Genomic DNA, 22023 nt, shown 5'->3' with positions numbered 1-22023 from the left:
TAGACCATGGAAATCATGTAACAATACTACAGAACATTAAATAGCACAGATGCACATGAAACACTGTTACATGTGCACCTATATTCAACTTAACCTTTAACTCGTATAATGCAGTATAATAAATGCAGTATGACGAAGACCTTTAAATTTTCCACTTGTGCCTGTTTTACTTTACTTGGGGTCATGAGCATTCTAAAAAATAAAAGTTTAGTAAAGTTTTCTACAAAAGTTATTTACTGTTATTTTATATTTTTAAGAAAACCTGCAAGCACCAGAGGTAAAAAAAAATCACACCGTACTAGTTAAGGGTAAGAGTTTTAATTCAATTAAAATCTTTTCCCCAAGTACTCTCATCAGGTAAAGATTATAACAAAGTTGCAGGAATGGAAGGGAAACAAATCTTATTCAACATGAATCATAAATAAAAGTAATTCCAACAAAACTAATACAAAAAAATTGGGGAGGGGGATTAACTCGCTGTAAATCATGTCCTCGGATTTTTATGAACTACAAATTACTCAAAATTTGTCTGAGTATAATCTAAATATAATAAAATCTAATTTTCAATTTTAAGAATAATATGAAACAAATAATTAAGAAAAAAACACATTTATAATATAGAGGCCAGAGTTACCTGGGATAAAAATGATAAGAAACTTCTCTTTATCATTTTCTGGAAGCTTTTCATCTAGCCAACGACCACATGTAATGATATGTGTAGGCACTCCATGAACAGTAACAAAATCTTGGTGAATAAACTGCAGATCATTAGCCGGAGTATATGGAATGTCTGTCATGGCTTTGGCTATAAAATGTTTGACAGCAAAACTAGCTTTCCAATACTGATTTCTGAAAGAAAGTAAAATTACAGTTCACTGAAATCTTTATTCAACTGCAACATCAGCATTTAAGCTACATTTAACCCATTGGAGAGCTTGCCAAAATAAACTTCAGTTCATAACAATGAAGATTCTGTGCCAGATTGCAAATTCATCGAGGTGCAAGTGACCTTCATGGCTTGTGAATTCCACCAGATCACAAATTGCATTTATTGATGATAGGAATCAGCATCACAGAAGCGGTGGGCTTTCAAAAATTGCAGTTCTCTACAATGCCATAAAAAAATTAGGAAAACAGAGTATTTTATTTTTATGTTTGTTTTATGACAACCCAAAAAAACAGAAGATATTAAAACTTAATAGTATTTGGTACCATGAACGGTTTTAAAGTTGAGAAAACTGAAGATATATGTTGACATTAGACTTGAATTTCTGTAGATTGTAGTTTTCAGGAAATACATAAGGAGGAGGTTGTTTCAGAAAACAAAAGTTTTGAAGAAAAGGTGAAAATTTGGTTAGAAGATGGACATTGGCTGTACCACAAAGGAACAAATTATGGATGGCGTGGTGGAATTGGTTTCCTGTTCAATAAAATTCTAATAGATTCAACCATAAAATTTGAAAGAATTGCTTGCTGTGTTATTCTCTTCAAATTATTCAAGCCTATGCTCCTAAAAGTAACCATAGTGATGATTAAGTTGAAGAATTTTATGAAGATGTATTGTGCCTTTACAAGAAGTACAACTATCACTATAAAATTGTAATGGGCAATTTCAATGAGAGAATTGATAAGGTCCAAAATGGGGAAGATCTGTCATCTCATATGGAACTGGAAAAAGAGATTCAAGCTTATACCCCTACAAGTTGCCATAGTCAGGGCATTCCTAGGATATGTGCTGCCTGGGTGCCAATTCCAATTTGGCACCCCCTTTTAAAATTTTCTTCATATGTATATGTAATTTTCAGATTTTCAGGTGCCCCTTAAATGTTGTCTGGGTGTAGTGCACCTCTCACACCCTCGGGATGACCCGCCCCTGGCCATAGTGATGATGGAGAATTTTATGAAGATGTATTGTGCCTTTACAAGCAGGACAAATGCCACTATAAAATTGTAATGGGTGATTTCAATGCGAGAATTGGTAAGATCCAAAATACGGAAAGATTTGTCAGCCCATATGGAACTGTGAAAAGAGATGATAGAGGTAGTTTACAAATTGAATTTGTGCAGGGAACAAAATTTGTTCACCATGAACTCATTCTTCAAGAAAAGGGCCAAACAAAAATGGATGTGGAAGAGCCCTCTTGGAAATAATGAAACTGACGGACAATAAAATGATATTCACTGACTGCTCAGCCTTGAACCATTTTAATGTTGGAAACGACCATCAGTTACTGAGAGCAAAAATCAAAATTGATTGCAAGAAAGAATGAAAGAAATTGGTGAAGTCAACTGAAGTAAGGAGATTGACACTAACCAACTATTGAAAAATCATCAAAACTTTCAACTAGAATTGTCAAATCATTTTTCTGTGCTGCAAGACCTTCCTGACACAGATATTTCAACTGATAATGACTCTCTTAACAGAGTTTGATTTGGCACATTATAGCCCTAGTTGCTGATGTGCTATTAAAACCCAAACAACCAACTGATAATAGCAAAGTCATTGAGACTATCGTATACACTGCCTATACCCTTTTATCTATTGTAAAACAAGAAAACCTGACCAGAATATCAAAATAAACAATTGCAATGTTGAAAAAGTGATACAAAATGAAGAAAAGTGGTAACATAAGAAACAAGCAGGTTTCAGAAGAAGCTTTAGTACAATGGATCACATTCAGACAGTGCAGAAAGTAATAGAGCAGCACAATGAATACAACCTTCCATTATGTATAGCCTTCATAAACTATGAAAAAGCATTAGACTTTTGAGACTGAGTGTCACAAAACAAGCAATAATCAGTGACCTAATCAACCAAGGTGTAGACAGAGCTTACATTAATATTCTCCAGTCAATATATGAAAAGACGACTACATCAATATGGGTCAAGAATAATAAAATTCAGATCAACATAGAAAAAGGTATCCCATAAGGAGACAAAATCTCCCTGAAACTATTTCCTGCCTGTTTAGAAATTTTTTTGCAAACTAAATGGTTAGTTTTCAAAAAATAAATGGAGATCACTTGAATCAATTATAATTTGCAGATGGTATCATTCTTTTTGCCAGTGATCCATCCGGAATTGTAGAAAAACACTGCAGAACTGTAGCATGAAAACAAGAAGTTAGGTTTGAAGATGAATATCAAGAAAACATGGGTTATGTTCAACAAATTTACCAGACCAAAGAAAATCATGACTGATGGACAAGAACTCGAAGAAGTGGAAAGGTATGTTTACCTTAGACAAAAAATTTCAACAGATAGAAACATCATGATGGATATTGAACATTGCATAAAATTGCATAAAATTACAGTGTCTCCAGACACTGTAATTTGCAAAACTTAAGCCTTTCTTCATAAGAGCAATCCCTTGTTCCATTCACTAATCTTGTTGCCCTTCTCTGTACTTGTTCCAGCAGCTCTATATCCTGCTTGAAATGAGGCCTCCAGACCTGTATACAGTACTCAAGGTGCGACCTGACCATTGCCTTATACAAGGGAATAATCACCTCCCTATCTCTGCTAGAAAAATTCCTGTATATCATTGTTAAGACACCATGAGCTACTCTTGCAAACCATCTGCACTGCTCAGAAAACTTCATATCTCCTTGCACAATTAGCCCCAGGTACTTTTCATTCTCTACCACTGTCAGTTTAGTACCACAGAGTTGATATATTACTCTGCAGTTACTGCTTCCCATATGTAGAACTTTGCATTTGTCAATGTTAAACTTCATTTGCCACCTTTCAGCCCATCTGCTCAACTTTTCTAGATCCTGTTGCAGCATCGTACTGTCATTAGTGTCATTATCAACCCTGCCAACCTTCATATCATCTGCAAACTTAAGCCCAATATACCATCATCAATATCATTTATAAATACAGAAAACAACAATGGACCCAACACTGAACCCTGAGGGACTCCACTAATAACATTAGTCTACGATGAGCAGTGTCCATTAATTACCACTCTCTCTCTTCTGCCACTCAACCATCCCTTTATCCCTAGCAACAATTTGCCACAAATGCCACACTGCTCCAATTTGTGCAGAAGTCTTCCATGTGCAACAGTATCAAAAGCCTTTCTAAGATCCAAATATATAATATCAAAGTTATTCCCTGCAACCAATTCTTTTGTGACTACATCATAGTATCCAATCAAATTGGTCAGGCAAGACCTTCCCTTAACCAAACCATGCTGTGTTTGAGCTATAACTGAATTCTTGTCAAGATGATCCTGCAGTGCTTCTTTAACAAGTGCTTCCATTAATTTTCCTGGAACAGAAGTTAAACTCACAGGTCTATAATTACTTATGTCAGCCTTTGATCCTCCTTTGTGAATTGGGGTTACATTTGCACATCTCCAGTCTGTGGGTACCTCCCTTGAGTCCAAGGAAGCTCTCATGATTATGGCTGACGGTTTGCTTACTTCCTTTGCTGCCTCCTCTAATATAATTGGATAGATCCCATCCACCTCAGGTGCTTTTCTTGTATTTATCTTCAACAATTTCTCCTCCACTTTACTCTCAATTATTACAAGATCATCTAGCTCACTGCCAGTGTTTACTTCAACTATGGCATTCCCCTTCCTGAATAACTCCTCATGTGTGAATGTAGATGCAAAATATTGATTTAGTTTGTTAGCTACCTGAGCAGGATCATGAACAGTTGAACCATTGATATCAAGTGGACCAATCTGATTCATCCCCTTCCTTCTAGAGTTTACATAAGTAAAGAACTCCTTGCTGTTTTTCTTTGCATCCGTTGCGAAAGATTTCTCGTAATCTGCCTTCGCCTGCCTAACCTCCTTTGTAACTTGGTTACAAATCAACTTATATCTATCATAGGCTTCTGTGTCACATGTTAATTTATATGTATCCCATGCATTTTTCTTCTTTGCCATATGTCTCATTAGTTCATCTGACATCCATTTAGGCCTGAACCTTGAACAATATTTTTTAGTTGGTATGTAAAGCCTAGTAGCTTCCAAGATAAATTCTTTGAATGCTTCCCATTTTGAGTTTGTTGTTGGTAACATCATCAGTTGGTCCACTGTATAGAATTTAAATACTGTCTCAGACCATCGTAGTCGCCTTTACGAAAGCAAAAAACCCTTCCCTTTACCTCTGATGGTAGTTACCTCCTTGAGTAAATCCCACTTCAGCACACTGTGATCACTTCCACCTAGTGGTTCCTGTATCTGCAGATTCTTAATGCATGAAGAATCACTACTGATAATCAAATCAAAAGTAATGCTCCCTCTAGTTGCCTCCCTAACATGTTGATTTAGAAAACAATCATCCAATAAATCCATGAAAGCCTTGCTAGTGTGTGAGTGACCAACCCACAAATTCCAGTCAATATCTGGGAAATTAAAATCCCCATTATAAGACTCTCTGATATACTGGCCCACTCTATTTCCCTGTACAGTTTCTTATTATACTCATCAGAGTCATTAGGCCTATAGCACACCCCTACTCCAATTTTGATCTCCCAATGCTTATGTCACACCAAACTGACTGGACACTGCACCGTCCAGCGATGTCGACGTGCTGCACTTCTTGGATTTTATGTGTTTCTTAACTAATAGCATAACCCCTCCTCCCTTCCTATCCTGTCTATTCTTTCTGTAGACGTTGTACTTCCCCAAATTCCAGTCTGCATTACTTTATCTCAGTGTGACACCACGTCTCTGATATCCCAACAATATCCGCTTTTGACGCTTTGAGCAATACCTCAAATTCATCAAATTTATTTACCAAACTCCTTGCATTGGTGTACACGCAAGTATACATGCACCTGTTCTTTTTCTTAGCTACCCTAACACAACCCATGTGTTTACTTGTACCCCAATGACTCCCAGCAGTCTCTGAAATATCCTGCATCTTATTTTCCAAGCTGCTGCTCATTCCAATAGAAGCATCGCAAGAATCACTTTCACCTGTGCCAGTGATTACTGTTAATCTATTAGTCCTTGTATACCCCCCAATCTAGCAGTTTTCCGACCCACCTAACACTGCCTCGATATCATCAGCAAACATTCTTGCACCCTTTCTATTTAAATGTATCTCATCCCTGTAGAAGCAGTCTCTCCTGTTAACAAGTACAGACCAGGCTAAAAAAAATTCTCCCCCTTGAGCCTTGCACAATCTTTTCAGGGCCGAATTGATAGACAGGGCTCTCATCATATACTTCCTCCTATCGTGTCTGGGCAGAATTGCAGACAGTTTCAAATTCAACCCTAATTCACGGCTTTTTTTTCAACAGTGACCTGTACTTGTTAAGTAATTCCGCCAGTCTCCTACTGTTAATATGATTAGTGCCAATGTCTACAACTATATCACCTTTTGTGCCCTTAAAAGATTATATCCACTCTACAACGTCATCAACCTTTGCCCCTGGCAGACATACCCTGGTCCTGTTCCACCTATCCTTTTTACAAAGCATGTTTCCCGTTTCCCTGACAACAGAGTCACCAACAACTACTAGTTCCTTTGGGACCAGTGCATTCTGCCTTGGGGGCTGCCGCTGTGTTTCGTGATGCCCAAGTGCAAACTCTGGCGTTGGTGTGGGCAGCTGAGAGCTTGATGGGCCCCTCACTTTTAATCCTTCGAGGGCATCCACCCTGTCCTTCAAGCTCTCATGTAGGCCCATAACAACGCTGAGTTGTCGCCTGATTTCCTTACACTCCTTGCATCGCGCACATACAAAGACATCCCCCATGGCAGTATCATGTCCCGTACCTGACTGCTCCACAAACATCAAGCAAATAGTGCATTTTAAAAGGCTGTGATTCAGAGGGCAACTGCCCCCTCAGTTCTCCCCTGAGCCACAGCAGTCCCATTAGCTTGAGCCTTTTGCTTTGCTGCTCTGGTCTGAGTCATGATTTCGATTTAATTTCAATAAAATCGAATTTTTTTTTTGCTTTTAAATAGCTGAATATAGGTTTCATATCTTTTGCCTTGAAGACTCTTCTTTCCACAAAGCACAAGTATTTGTTTTAGTCCTGTTTTAATGTCATTTTAACCTGTCTTCTTAAGGAAGAATATTTATTGTAAAGGCATATTTCTTTATTTGTCTTAAACCTACTATGCATTTTTCGTTTTTTTGCCAGTAGGGATTTTAGTTCCTTAGAGAACCAGCGTGGGTAATTTGGATCAGGAACACTATAGCATGGAACAAGGTTGTTAGTTACTTCATTAATGATTTGGTAAAAGTAGTCCAGTGCTTCTTGAGGATCACTGATTTTTAATAGTAATTCCCAACTACAGTTTTTAAATGCATAATTCATATCAGGCCATTTCACTTTATTGAAATTGTGCTTCTGTTTTTGTTCTAAATCCGTATCTTTAACTGATCTTGGCTTGGGTAAAGAAAGCCTGCACGAGAACGATGACAAACGTCGGATAACTTACGCGGTAAATTAGTTTGCCGATACGGCACTCTAGCGCTGCTCACTCGGTAAACAGACGGTAGGTGTTATCGGACTGGAGCAAAGTCCAGAACGATATACTGATTGACAGGTAGGCGTGGCAAACAATGAAATGATTGGTGGTGGGCGCGACAGACGACAAGCTATTAAGGTGCTGATTGACGTTATGATACGTGTGTATCCGCATGAGTGTCTTTAAAAATAAAAGTACATTAATAAAAAAATTAATATTTTATTAATAAACAATTTATGTGCTAGTCCACTCATGATTCTAAAGAAAAAAGGTTAGGTTACCCCCTCCATTTCGGGAGAGGTTCAAGCTCCCATGGGATTCAAGTGGAGGTAACCTGACCTATTTTCACCATTAGGGCATATTATTGAACAAGAAAATAAAAATACGGTCATAAAAAAATTTATTTTTTTAAATAAAAAAAATAAAAAAATTTATTTTTTTATGAATGTATTTCTAAATATGACTGATTCTAAAGAAAAAAGGTTAGGTTACCCCCTCCACTTCGGGAGGGGTTCAAGCTCCCATGGGATTCAAGTCGAGGTAACCTGATCTTTTTTCACCGTTACAGTAAATGTTAGGGCATGTCGATTAGGACAAGTTACCATTAGTGCTGCTACAGTGATACTAAACCGATGTTATCGTGTGTTGTGTTGTGTTCGTGCACCAATCAGCACGTCGTTTGCCACGCCTACCTGTCAATCAGTATATCGTTCTCGACTTTGCTCCAGACCGTTAACACCTACCGTCTGTTTACCGAGTGAGCAGCGCTAGAGTGCCGTATCGGCAAACTAATTTTCCGCGTAAGTTATCCGACGTTTCTCGTCGTTCTCGTGCAGGCTTTCTTTACCTTCGCCCTGATCTTTTCTTGATGGAAAAGGCCACGGGAATGTGATCTGATTTGAAAAGATTAGCTGGCTTAAAGACCACCAAAAGAAAGTTGGTGAAGACTAAATCCAAGTAGTTTTCATTTCTAGTTGGAAATTCACAGATCTGATTCAGATTTAGAGAGACGAAAATTTTTTGAAATCTACCCTTAAGTGTCCAGACATTAGTTGGATTGGCATTACATCCATTGTAGGCATGTGGCATATTAAAGTCCCCTAAAACAATTAAATGGTCTATTCCCAGATGTTGATCAAGAATTTGGTCGATAGTGTTCTCAAATTCCATCATAAGAGTGTTATCTATAGGTGGTGGAAGGTAGACAAGCATAACATAGCAGCTTTAAGAGCCACTGCCCAGTTGGAGAAAAATTCCTTCAATGATAGCCAAGACTTTGATTTTTGAGACAGGAATCTCTTTTTGGCAGACAATCATGAGCCCGCCGCCTCTCTTATCCAGTCTATCCCTATGAATAACAACAAAGCCATCTGGGCTTTGTTGTTATTTTGTAATTCACTGTCCTTAACATCCTGAGTGAGCCATGTTTCCACTAAGAACTAGTTGTCGTAGTCTTCTTGTAATATAAGGGAATACGTGTCTTTATAGTTGCTATTGTTTAGACATTGCACGTTTTGATAGTAACATAGCAAATTATCTTGTAAATTATTCTTATTTTGCCTAACTGGATTCATATTTTCCTGTATTTTCTTGATTGTCTGTAGTTGCTATTTATTTCCATTTTCAATATTCGTAGCTGAGGATGGGTTTATTGATTTTGTCCTTGTACTTACATTCTTGTGGAAAGACAATATCAATGTTCCTTTGTTCCAGTTATTAGGGTCCAAAATTCTTGCTTCGTTGTCCTCACTATATGAAACTTTAAAGGATGAATACCTCTGTGGAAACTTTGCTTTCGGTTTGGTTACCTGAATATTTGACTTACAAAAGCTGTTAACGTATTCTTGTAAGTCTCTTTCAGTTGTGTCCGGGGCCAACCTTGAAACAAATATAGCCTTGAGCTTTGGAATAACTTTAAGCTTTTTGTACCCCCGATTAGTAGCAGAGAATTTGGATTCCGGTTTTTTTTTTTTGCTAGAGTAATTCTTTCAATTTTGTCTGTGTTATCCGCTTCCCCTTTGTCGCCGCCATTTTCCATATCCCTTTTTAATATTTCAGCATAAATATGCTTTGTCTGTGCCTTGGCTGTATACGTTTCTTCTGTTAAACATGCTCCAATAATAATACCTTTCTTAAAATGGAGAGATCACCTGTCTTCTCTATGATCCGATCAATTAGGGCTCACATCTGGTGAGTATGGGCTTGGCACACCCAGAGTCCTGAGCTGGATATCATCAACCTTCTCTTTCTTGGTGATCCCTTTCTACTTCTCTCTCTCTCTCTCTCTCTCTTTCTCTCAGGGTAAATCTGGAATTTTTTTTTGGCTGGTGCAGCGTAAGTCTCAGGCTTCCTTGCACCATATGGCTATTAATAATAATAAGAGAAGGGCAAGACCATCCAGCTCCACCAACTGGAAGTGTTTATTGCGTAACTCCGCTAGTGACCACCCAGAAAGGAAGAAAATGCCAACGCATGAAGTGGAGCATTGAAATGATTACATACATCATGTGAGCATACTATGAAATAACCAGGCTAGAGATCGATATGACAATGTACAGATCGCGACTACATACCAAGTGGTTGGAACGATACCCGGATATTCAGGTCACTGAACAGCAATTAGCAGACCAAAGAAGCACCATTGTCACGAAGAATCTAATAGCTCCTGCCATCTTGGAAAAATCAAGCAGGATGTTAGCAATCTGCTACAAAGCACAAAGAATATGGTCAATATGGAACCAGAAGAAGAACAGCATATCATGGAACCAGAAGAAGAACAGCATATCATGGAACCAGAGGAGAAACAAGAAGAAGAAACACAACCCAGAGTAGCTGAAGAAAGACACGAAGTCATGCTATCCAGAATAGAAGACGAGTGGAAGAAGGCCCTAACAGAATTCGAAGGAATGGACCCCATAAGAACCCATGTGATACCTAAGCAGAGGCAAAATAAAATCCTGTGGAGAGTAACAGACCACCTCAATCGGCAAATAATGCCACATTACCGTGACAGCAATGGTGCAACACTGGAGGCTATCTACACAGCCGTATACTGTGGTGCCATAGCAGCTACTAGGATTAATGGGAAAAAAAAAGAGAGACCAGCAGCAGAAGAACCGGAAACAGAAGGAACCCCCCCAGCTTGGGAAAGAAGACTTCAGCAGAAGATAGAAGAATTAAAAGTCAAGATAGGTCAGTCGACCCAGTACCAACGGGGTAACAGAAGTAAGAAATTGATTAATTGAATTGAAAGGTGAAGAGCATCCTTAAGAGAGACAGCGTCCACAGCAAATATGAGACCAGAAATCAGAGAAGAGGAGAATACTTGGACATATTGAAGCAGAACCTCCTTGCACTCAGCAAGATGCTACAACGATACAAAGAGAGCTCCCAGAGGAAAATAAACAACCGAATTTTCGATCAGGACCAAACAGCAAAGATGAGAAAGTAGGAAATGGAACATAAGAGAAGAAGACGATCGAAGAATTCTGGGGAAATATCTGGAGTAGTGAAGTAAGACATAACAGTAGAGCACCCTGGGTAGAAGTAGAAAGGAAGAAAACGAAGGATATGAAAGAGATGAGAGAGTGGGAGATTCGAGAAGTAGAAGTAAAACAGTCGATCAGGAATACCCAAACTTGGCGAACCCCGGGAATTGATAACATCCACAACTACTGGTGCAAGAAGCTCACCTGCACACACACAAGCACCTAGCAGAGCACTCGAATGATAAGGCAACCGGAAACAATCCCGAAGTTTCTCACTGAAGGAGTCACATATCTGAAGCAGATGAAGGTACAAGAAATCCGGCGAAATACAGGCCAATCACATGCATCCCAACGATGTACAAGAATCTGACCAGCTGTATAACTAAGAAGACATCAGACCACTTGGACAGTCAGAACTTAATGGCCGAACATCACAAAGGATGTAAACGGAGGAGCAAAGGATGCAAGGAGCAATTAACCATAGATGCCGCAGTTATGGAGAAAGCCTTCAAGAAGCACCGCAACCTATACACTGCCAACGTCTATTACCGCAAGGCGTTCGACTCCGTACCTCATAGCTGGCTAATAGAGACCTAAAGATCTACAAGGTCAATCCGATAGTGACCAACGTCCTAGGAGCAACAATGGCGAAATGGAGTACCACCATTAAGGTCGACAACATCACAACCAGCCCAATCCTCATTAGAAAAGGAATCTTTCAGTGAGATGCTCTGAGCCCACTATGGTTCTGTCTAGCACTCAACCCGCTATCCACCATGCTCAACGGCAGCAAGTATGGATATAACCTCAAAGAAGGAAGAAAGAAACTATACACCGTCACCTATCTGATGTACATGGACTACAACAAGCTCTACGCGGCGACCGAGAAGCAACTCCAGCAACTACTCCGGATAACCGAAGAATTCAGCAAGGACATCAGGATGGAATTTGGTCTAGACATATGCAATACCCACATACTGCACCAGGGAAAATTAGTTGGTCGAAACTACCAGCTGCTGACTGGTAAAGAGATCGATGTTATGACAGAAGGAGAGACCTACAAATACCTAGGTATGATGCGGGCTGAGCAGTTAGAAAACAAGGACATCAGGGAGTGCCTGACCGAAAAATATCATCAGAGATTCAGAAGCCTGCTGAAAGCAAAATTGAACGAAGGGAACACAGTTAAAAGCTATAAACACTAATGCAGCTCCAGTACTAACATACACATTCGGGGTCATAGATTGAACTAACACCGAGCTAGAAAATATCAGGCGAAAGACAAGGACAATGATGACCAAGAGTCGCCAACACCACCCGAAGTCAACAGTGAAGAGAATAACAATACCTCGGATAGAGGGAGGAAGGGGGCTGAGAGACCTGATAGAACAACAGCAAACAGCGATAGTTAACCTGAAGGATTACTTCGAGAACAACACGACACCACTCCACCAGGCCATAAGCAAGATAGATAAGTGAAGTAATATACCCCACTCAACCTAAGCGAGGAAACCCCTCCAGCCCAGATGGTACAAGAACCGAAGTTAGAAAGATGGGCAAAGAAGACACTCCATGGCAGACACTACAATGACCTCCATCAAGATCACGTCGATAAAATTGCTTCCAATGCATGTCTCACAAGCGGGACGCTCTTCCCCGAGACTGAAGGATTCATGCTGGCCATTCCAAGACCAGGTAATCAACACCAGAAACTATAGAAAATACATCGGAAAGGAGCCCGGAATATCAGATGATAGATGTCGACGATGCCACCTGGCCTCAGAAACGATCCAACACATCACGGCGGGGTGTACGGTGATCACCCAGACTGAGTACACTCATAGACACGACCAGGTAGCCAGGATAATACATCAGAAGCTAGCGAGGAAATACTAGTTGACCAAAGCAAGTGTACCATGCTACAAGTACGAACCCCAGGCAGTACTAGAGACCCGATTCACAAGCTGTACTGGTACTGCGCCATAATAACGGATAAGACCATCCCGCACAAGAGACCGGACAAAACCCTTCTGGACAAGATGGAGAAGGCTACCTACCTGATTGACTTAGAGGTGCCCAACACTAGCAATGTCCAGAGAACCCATGAGAAAAAATTAGAAAGTACACGAACCTGAGACATGAGATCAAGGAGATGTGGCATATGGAAGAAGTATCAACCATCCCAAACATCGTATCAACAACCGGTATGGTACCAAAGACTGTACATAGCAGACTAACAGCAATAGGACCCACAGAGAACACCTACAAGGAACTCCAGAAAGTCGCAATCCTGAACACATGTAGGATAGTCAGAGATGTCCTCGACCGACAGTAACACCAGATATTACAACCAACCTGTGTACTTGGTAGCAGTACCTGTAACGGAGTGGAATCCCCCAATCAGGGAGAAATAATATAAGAGCAACAACAACAACAATAATAATAATAATAATAATAATAATAATAATAATAATAATAATAATAATAATCGGACACTCCGGGCCAAGGAGCCCGGAGTGTCCGATGATACATGTCGACGATGCCACCTGGCCTCAGAAACGATCCAACACATCACCGCGGTGTGAAAGGTGATCACGAAGACTGAGTACACTCATACACACGACCAGATAGCCAGGATAATACATCAGAAACTAGCGAGAAATACCAGTTGACCAAAGAAAGTGTACCGTACTACAAGTACGAACCACAGGCGGTATTAGAGACCCCAACCCACAAGCTGTACTGGGACCGCGCCATAATAATGTATAAAACAAACCTGCACAACAGACCGGACATAATCCTTGTGGCCAAGAAGGAAAAGACTACCTATCTGATTGATACAGCGGTATCTAACACTGGCAACCTGCAGAAAATCCATGGGATAAATATCAGGAAGTACGCTAACCTAAGACAGGAGATCAAAGAGATGTGGCATATGCAACAAGTAACGACCATCCCGATCATCGTGTCAACCACAGGTATGGTGGCAAAGATCCTACATAACAGCCTAGCGGCAATAGGAGTCCCAGCGAACACCTACAAGGAACTCCAGGAAGTCGCAATCCTAAACACCTGTAGGACAGTCAGAGAGTTCCTCGAACAACAGTAACACTAGACATAACAACAACACCCTCTGTACATTGTAGCAACACTGTCACGAGGTGGAACCCCCCAATCAGGGAGAAATAATATAAGTATATTAATAATAATAATAATAATAATAATAATAATAATAATAATAATAATAATAATAATGATAAGACACTCCATGGCAGACACTACAATGATCTCCATCAGGGTCACAGAGATACAATTGCTTCCAATGCTCGTGGAAGAGCGTCCCGCTCACGAGCGGGACGCTCTTCCCCGAGACTCAAGGATTCATGCTCGCCATCCAAGACCAGGTAGTCAACACCAGGAACTATAGAAAATATATCGCTAAGGAGCCCAAAGTTTTAGATGTCGACGATGCCACCTGGCTTCAGAAACGATCCAAGACATCACCGCGGGATGCAAGGTGATCACCTAGACTGAGTACACTCATAGACACGACCAGGTAGCCAGGATAATACACCAGAAGCTAGCAAGGAAATACTAGTTGATCGAAGAAAGTGTACCGTACTATAGCATTAGCATTAGCATTAGTAGAGGCATTTGATGCAAGAAAGCAAGCTTATGCAGCATCAGCCAAAAAAAAAAAAAAAAAAAAAACCACTTCCACTGCACCCCTCTGTTTGTCCAAAATACCTGTCTAGCTGAGCCTTAAACTTATTTAGGCTATCAACTTCCACGACAAGGGATGGAAGTCTGTTCCACCAACCAACCACCCGCTGGCTAAAGGCAAATTTCCGCACGTCTATCCTACATCTGTCTTTCCTCAATTTGAATTTATGCCCTCTCAGGTGATTATTCTGAGCGAGAGGAAGAATCCCATCAGCATTGAGCATGCTCAAACCATTCAAGGCTTTATACACCTCTATCAGATCACCTCGCTGGTGCCTAGTCTCCAGACACTGTAATTTGCAAAATTTAAGCCTTTCTTCGTAAGAGCACCCCGTTGTTCCATTCACTAATCTTGTTGCCCTTCTCTGTACTCGTTCCAGTAACTCTACATCCTTCTTGAAATGAGGCCTCCAGACCTGTATACAGTACTCTAGGTGTGGCCTAACCATTGCCTTATACAAGAGAATAATCACCTCCTTATCCCTGCTAGAAAAATTCCTATATATCATTGACAACACACCATGAGCTACTCTTGCAGCTCGTCTGCACTGCTCAGAGAACTTCATATCTGCCTGCACAACCACCCCCCCCAGGTCCCTTTCATTCTCTACCTCTGTCAGTGTAGTACCACAGAGTTGATACGTTGCTCTGGGGTTGCTGTTTCCCATGTGTAGTACTTTACATTTGTCAATGTTAAACTTCATTTGCCACCTCTCAGCCCATCTGCTCAACCTTTCCAGATCCTGTTTCAGCAGCATAGTGTCAGTAGTGTCCTTGACAACCCTGCCTACCTTTGTATCGTCTGCAAACTTCGACATTAAGCTTGATATACCCTCATCAATATCATTTATGAATACAGAAAACAATAATGGACCCAACACTGAGCCCTGAGGGACTCCACTAATAACATTAGTCCACGACGAGCAGTGTCCATTGATTACCACTCTCTGTCTTCTCCCCCTCAGCTACCCCTTTATCGACATCAGCAATTTGCCTCCAATGCCACACTGCTCCAATTTGTGCAGCAGTCTTCCATGTGCAACAGTATCAAAAGCCTTTCTAAGATCCAAGTATATAATATCAAAGTTATTCCCTGCATCCAGTTCCTTTGTGACTGCATCATAGAATCCAATCAAATTGGTCAGGCAAGACTTCCCTTTAAAAAAAACATGCTGTGTCCGAGCTATAGCTGAAGTCTTGTCTAAATGATCCTGCAGTGCTTCTTTAACTAGTGCCTCCATTAATTTTCCTGGAACAGAAGTTAAACTCACAAGTCTATAATTACTTGTGTCAGCCTTTGATCCTCCTTTGTGAATTGGGGTGACATTTGCACATCTCCAGTCTGTGGGTACCTCCCCTGAGTCCAAGGAAGCTCTCATAATTATGGCTAAGGGTTTGCTTACTTCCTTTGCTGGCTTCTTTAATATAACTGGATAGATCCGATCCACCCCGGGTGCCTTTCTTGTGTTTATCTTCAACAATTTCTCCTCCACTTTACTCTCAGTTATTACAAGATTCTCTAGCTTACTGCTAGAGTTGAATACACCTCTGCCTTTCCCCTCGCTAAATAACTCCTCATGTGTGAATGTCGATGCAAAATATTCATTTAGTTTGTTAGCTACATGAGCAGGATCGTCAACAGTTGACCCATCGATATCAAGTGGACCAATCTGATTCATCCCCTTCCTTCTAGAGTTTACATAAGTAAAGAACTCTTTGCTGTTTTTCGTTGCATCCCTTGCCAAAGATTTCTCGTAATCTGCCTTCGCCTGCCTAACCTCCTTTGTAACTTGGTTACAAATCAACTTATATCTATCATAGGCTTCTGTGTCACATGTTAATTTATATGTATCCCATGCATTTTTCTTCTTTGCCATATGCCTCATCAGTTCATCTGACATCCATTTAGGCCTAAACCTTGAACAATATTTCTTAGTTGGTATGTAAAGCCTAGTAGCTTCCAAGATAAGTTCTTTGAATGCTTCCCATTTTGAATTTGCTGTTGGTAACATCATCAGTTGGTCCCACTGTATAGAATTTAAATACTGTCTCAGTCCATCGTAGTCGCCTTTACGAAAGCAATAACCCTTCCCTTTACCCCTAATGGTAGTTACCTCTTTGAGTAAATCCCACTTCAGCACACTGTGACCACTGCCACCTAGTGGTTCATTTATCTGCAGATTCTTAATGCATGAAGAATCACTGCTGATAATCAAATCAAGAGTTGCCTCCTCTAGTTGCCTCCCGAACATGCTGATGTAGAAAACAATCATTCAATAAAACCACAAAAGCTTGCTAGTGTGTGAGTGACCAGCCCCCAAATTCCAGTCAATATCTGGGAAATTAAATTCTCCCATTATAAGACTCTCTGATTTACTGGCCCACTCTATTTCCCTGTACAGTATCTCATTATACTGATCAGAGTAATTAGGCCTATAGCACACTCCTACTCTCAATTTTGATCTCCCAATGCTTATGTCACACCAAACTGACTCGACACTGCACTGTCCAGCGATTTCCACTGGCTTTACTTCCTTGGATTTTATGTATTTCTTAACTAATAGCATAACCCCTCCTCCCTTCCTATCCAGTCTATTCTTTCTGTAGACGTTGTACTCCCCAAATTCCGAAGTACGAACGACTATAAGTACGAACCACAGGCAGTACAAGAGACCCCAACCCACAAGCTGTACTGCGACCGCACCATAATAACGGATAGGACAATCCCGTACAAAAGAGAGTGTCCAATAGAGAGAGAGAGATAGTAAGCGTAGAGAGACAATACAGAGCGTCCACAGCAAACATGAGACAAAAAAATCAGAATATAGGAGTATACTTGGATACATTGAAGCAGAACCTCCTTGCACTCAGCAAGAAAATACGCCGATACAAAGAGAGCTCCAAGAGGAAAAACAACCAAATTTTCGATGAGTACCAAAGAGGTTTCTACAGGAATCTCGGAGAAGACGGGAAACAAGGGAACAGCGAGAAGAAGACGATTGAGTATTTCTGGGGAAACGTATGGAGCAGGAAAGTAAAACATAACAGCCGAGCCACCTGGATAGAACTAGAAAGCAAGAAAACCAAGGACGTACAAGAAATGAGAGGATGGGAGATTCGGGAAGAAGAAGTAAAACAGACAATCAAGAAATCCCACAACTGGAGAACTCCAGGAATAGATAACGTTCACAACTACTGGTACAAGAAGCTCACTTGCACACACAAGCACCTGGTAGAGCAGTTCACCCAAATGATAAGGCACCCAGAGACAATCCATAAGTTTCTCACTCAAGGAATCACATAACTGAAGTCTAAAGACGAAGATACAAGAAACCCGGCGAAATATAGGCCAATCACCTCCTTCCAACAATGTACAAGATCCTGACCAGCTGCATAACCATGAAGATAACAGAGCCAGAGCATAATGGCCGAACAGCAGAAAGGATGCAAGCGGCTGAGCAAAGGATGCAAGGAGCAATTAACCATAGATGCTGCGGTTATGGAGCAAACATACAAGAAGCGCCGCAACATGCACACAGCCTACGTTGATTACCGCAAGGCCTTCGACTGCGTGCCTCATAGCTGGAAATCTACAAAGTTAATCCGACAGTGACAAACTTCCTAGAAGAAACGATGGCGAAATGGAGTATCACCATTAAGATCAAAAACCATCACAACCAGGCCAATCACCATCAGGAGAGAAATCTTTCAGGGAGATGCCCTGAGCCCATTTCGGTTCTGTCTAGCATTTAACCCGCTATCTACCATGCTCAACGGTAGCTAGTACAGATATAACCTCAAAGAAGGAAGGAAGAACCTGTACACCATTAGCCATGTGATGTACATGGATAACATCAAGCTCTACGCGGAAACCGAGAAGCAACTAATCCGGATCACTGAAGAATTCAGCAAGGACATCAGGATGGAATTTGGTCTAGAAAAATGCAAGACCCACACACTGCACCAGGGAAAATTAGTTGACCGAAACTACCAGCTGCAGAGTGGTAAAGAGATCGAAGCCATGGCAGAGGGAGAGGCCTACAAATACTTGGGGATGATCAGGCTCAGCAGTTACAGCACAGGGAAATTAAGGCCTTCCTGACCGAAAAATACCATTAGAGACTCAGAAGTCTGCGGAAAGCAAAGCTGAACGGAGGGAATACATTTAAAGCCACAAAAACCTATGCAGTCCTAGTGCTAACATACTCCATCGGGGTCATAGATTAGTCTAATACCCAGCTGGAGGATATCATGAGAAAGACAAGGACAATGATGACCAAGAGCCGCCAACACCACCCGAGAGCTGCCGTGGAGAGACTGACAATTGCCCGGGAAGAAGGAGGAAGGGGCCTGATAGACCCCTTCTATAATATTCACTGTATCAAATTATCTCGACGTTGTGATTTCTGTAATATCGTTCATAAAACGATGTTTACGAATTTTTATATAAATGATATTATATTATTAATATTCTGAAGATTAATAACATTTTTCAGACTAATATAATTTATAATAATAAAATTTTAACTGAAACAATAAACACATAGCTTTGTTATATTAATATATAACCTATGTTTACTGCTCAAAGCTTACATTGTATTTGGAATTCACAAATAAAATAAGATTTGCCAATTTTCAAATTAGAAATATGCCATACCTTGCGACTTACGCATCTTCGTCGGTGGTTAAACAACGGTCTAAAGAAGAAACAAAGACTTCACATTTTCACACTGCTGTGTGTCTATACACCTGCCACAACTCAAATCCTACTGGAGGTCTGGTCTGAACTGTGCTGTGCTGTGTTACATTTGGAACAGAACATTTCTGTTCCAGAAACTGAATTTAATAGGGATTACATTTCCATAAATAAATATAGCAGCAGAGGACGCAATTCTTGTGTAATTTGCAAGAGGCACTTTTATCTGCAGAATCCTCTTCATCTAACATCATGCCGACTTGTGAACTGTGGATTACTTTTGTCCCATATGGCCACTTCTCAGAAGAGTCTAATAAATCTTGTTCAGAGGCGGCTGGCTATAGCCGTGTTGTAGAGTGCTCAATCGAGACACACATACACATATTGCGTGTATGAATACGAACGACACCACAAAATTATAAACACCATTGTCCATTGAGGGTATGTAGTAAATGACCGTCATATCAATCCTCTTTTCGCATGGTTATCAGTTTATTCTTTCATTACTTGAGGACCCGTACCACACGACAGGATGCAAATGGGTGAAATGCACTGGGGGAGGGGACTTCGGATTAAAAAAGAGTTTCAAATCCCAACAAAGGTAACGACTTCAATCAAGGAGAGAACTCCTCCTTGTTGTCTTTCTCCCTAACATTAATTTCGTGCCTTCCTGAACTGTAGTACAGGCCCTGCTATATGAAAGATACTTTCTGGCCCCGAGAATGCAAATTCAGTTTCAAAATAATTTGGTTCAAACATGCCAATTTCATAAAGTAGAGAATCCACGAATATATTGTTAAAAATAGTTTAACTGACGAAAAGTTTAGTTTATTTTGGTACAATTGTCAAACATATAATATAAGAAAGATGCTCTGTTTACATTTGGTACAACAACATGGGTCAGAAGACTCTCTCTCTCTCTCTCTCTCTCACTCTCTCTCTAAGGGGTTACTTGGAAATTTTTTTTTCGCCTCAGGCTTCCTTGCACTATATGGCTAATAATAATAATAATAATAATAATCTAATCATCTTCCTAATGAATAATATAAATGTACCGTATTTTTCAGTAAATTTTGGGTTTTGATCCATGATCAACTCAAACGCGAGTACTACGCACTGCGATGTTGACATTTGGACTATTAGAACTTGTTAAACCAATTTTACATTTCTGGAACATCTATAGTATTAGTATTAGCAATGGCTACATGGTGCAAGGAAGCCTATGGCTTATGCTGCACCAATATTATAATAATAATAATAATAATAATAAAATAAAAAATAAAATAACAAAAAAGAAATAAAATAAAATAATAATAAGAATAAAAATGAAATAATAATAAGAAGAAAATTTTTTTAAAATAATTAAAGAAGAAGAAAATTTTTTAAAAATAATTAAAGAAGAAAATTTTAAAAAATTATTATTATTATTATTAGCCACATGGTGCAAGAAAGCCTGAGGCTTATGCTGCACTAGGCAAAAAAAAAAAAAAAAAAAATTCTGAATTACCCAAAGAGAGAGAGAGAGAGAGGGGTAGAAGGGAACACCAAGAAAGAGAAGAATGATGATATCCAGCTCAGAACCCTGGGTGTGTCAAGCCCATACTCAACAATGATCCCATTGTAGATGTCGGTCCTCGGCGGGTGTAGGCCTAACTCGGCAGGCGTCATAAAATCAATAAAAATTCATCCTGTGGAGACTATCGAACCCAATCCTTTTACCAACGGGGCTAGCCAAGAGAGTGATTAACAGGAAAAATGCACTCTAAAAACTGCACTTTTTTTTCTTTTGTTTTCATTTTGACTTTATTAATTGTGGACCCGAGTGCAGCAGTGTATCATGATCCATTATTCTGAATGGGTCGTTATATTACTATTGCACTCAGGTCCACAAGTCATAACACTAACTTCCACTTAACTTGTCGAGCGTGCTCATTTTCTTTACAAAAGACTGCACCATCACTAAAATTTAGAGCACTTGTAAAGCAGATAAAGCATTTACAGTTCAATTTACATACAGAAATTAAGTGATACTTGTACCATTGGAAACTAATGGAAGTTCTTCATCTCTTCCAAGTCAACTTAAGTTGGAAATTTTGTAATCACATTTGAAACCTTTCCCATGGAAACATTACTTATGATTCTAGAATTAATCGATTTACGAGCACTTGCAAGGAGAACATATTTTTCGGATGATGCTTACGTGTACACGGAACTTCAAAAAAGATTTGTATTCACCCATAAGTAGTTGTGATAGAGGGTTGAAACAAACACCACGTGTTACACTTTTTCAACATAGCCACCAGACAAAATAACACAGTTCTGCTGCTTCTTAATACACTTCCTCAGGCCAGTTTTGTAGAAGTCCTCTGACTATCCTTCAAACTACGACTCGGCAGCAAAAATCTCCTCATCAGCAGAAGCAGCAGCAAAATGTTTTCCAAGAAGAAAGGGCTGCGGGGCAGGAAAAAAAGAAGAAATCCGTGGGTAGAATGTCGGGGGAATAAACAGGAGGCGGTTATATTTCAAACCTACATTCGTGGACATACCACACTGCAGCATGCGAAGAATACGGGGGGAAGGTATTATCGTGGAGTAGGCGCATATCTTTTGACAGCTTTTCCCGTCTTTTTTCTTTTATAGCAGCACGCAGATTTATGAGGAGGTTGGAATA

The 22023-nt window shown here is 40.1% G+C and overlaps 1 protein-coding gene across 1 annotated transcript in view; it reads right to left on the bottom strand.

Moving 5' to 3' along the window:
• The window catches only part of sturkopf (lipid droplet associated hydrolase sturkopf), a 101819-nt gene that overhangs the window by 31097 nt on the left and 48699 nt on the right, over nucleotides 1-22023 (bottom strand). Inside the window, exon 2 of the mRNA XM_090384915.1 lies at nucleotides 635-849. Coding sequence (XP_090241041.1) covers nucleotides 635-797 — 163 coding nt within the window. The 5' untranslated portion in view covers nucleotides 798-849. The remainder of the gene's footprint in view (nucleotides 1-634; nucleotides 850-22023) is intronic.

This window comes from Mastigoproctus giganteus, chromosome 11 (genome assembly GCF_048544385.1).
Source record: "Mastigoproctus giganteus isolate SK-2022 chromosome 11, ASM4854438v1, whole genome shotgun sequence".
NCBI lineage: Eukaryota > Metazoa > Arthropoda > Arachnida > Uropygi > Thelyphonidae > Mastigoproctus > Mastigoproctus giganteus.
Note: the sequence above shows the minus strand (reverse complement) of the source record. Positions and strands in the feature narration are given on the sequence as shown.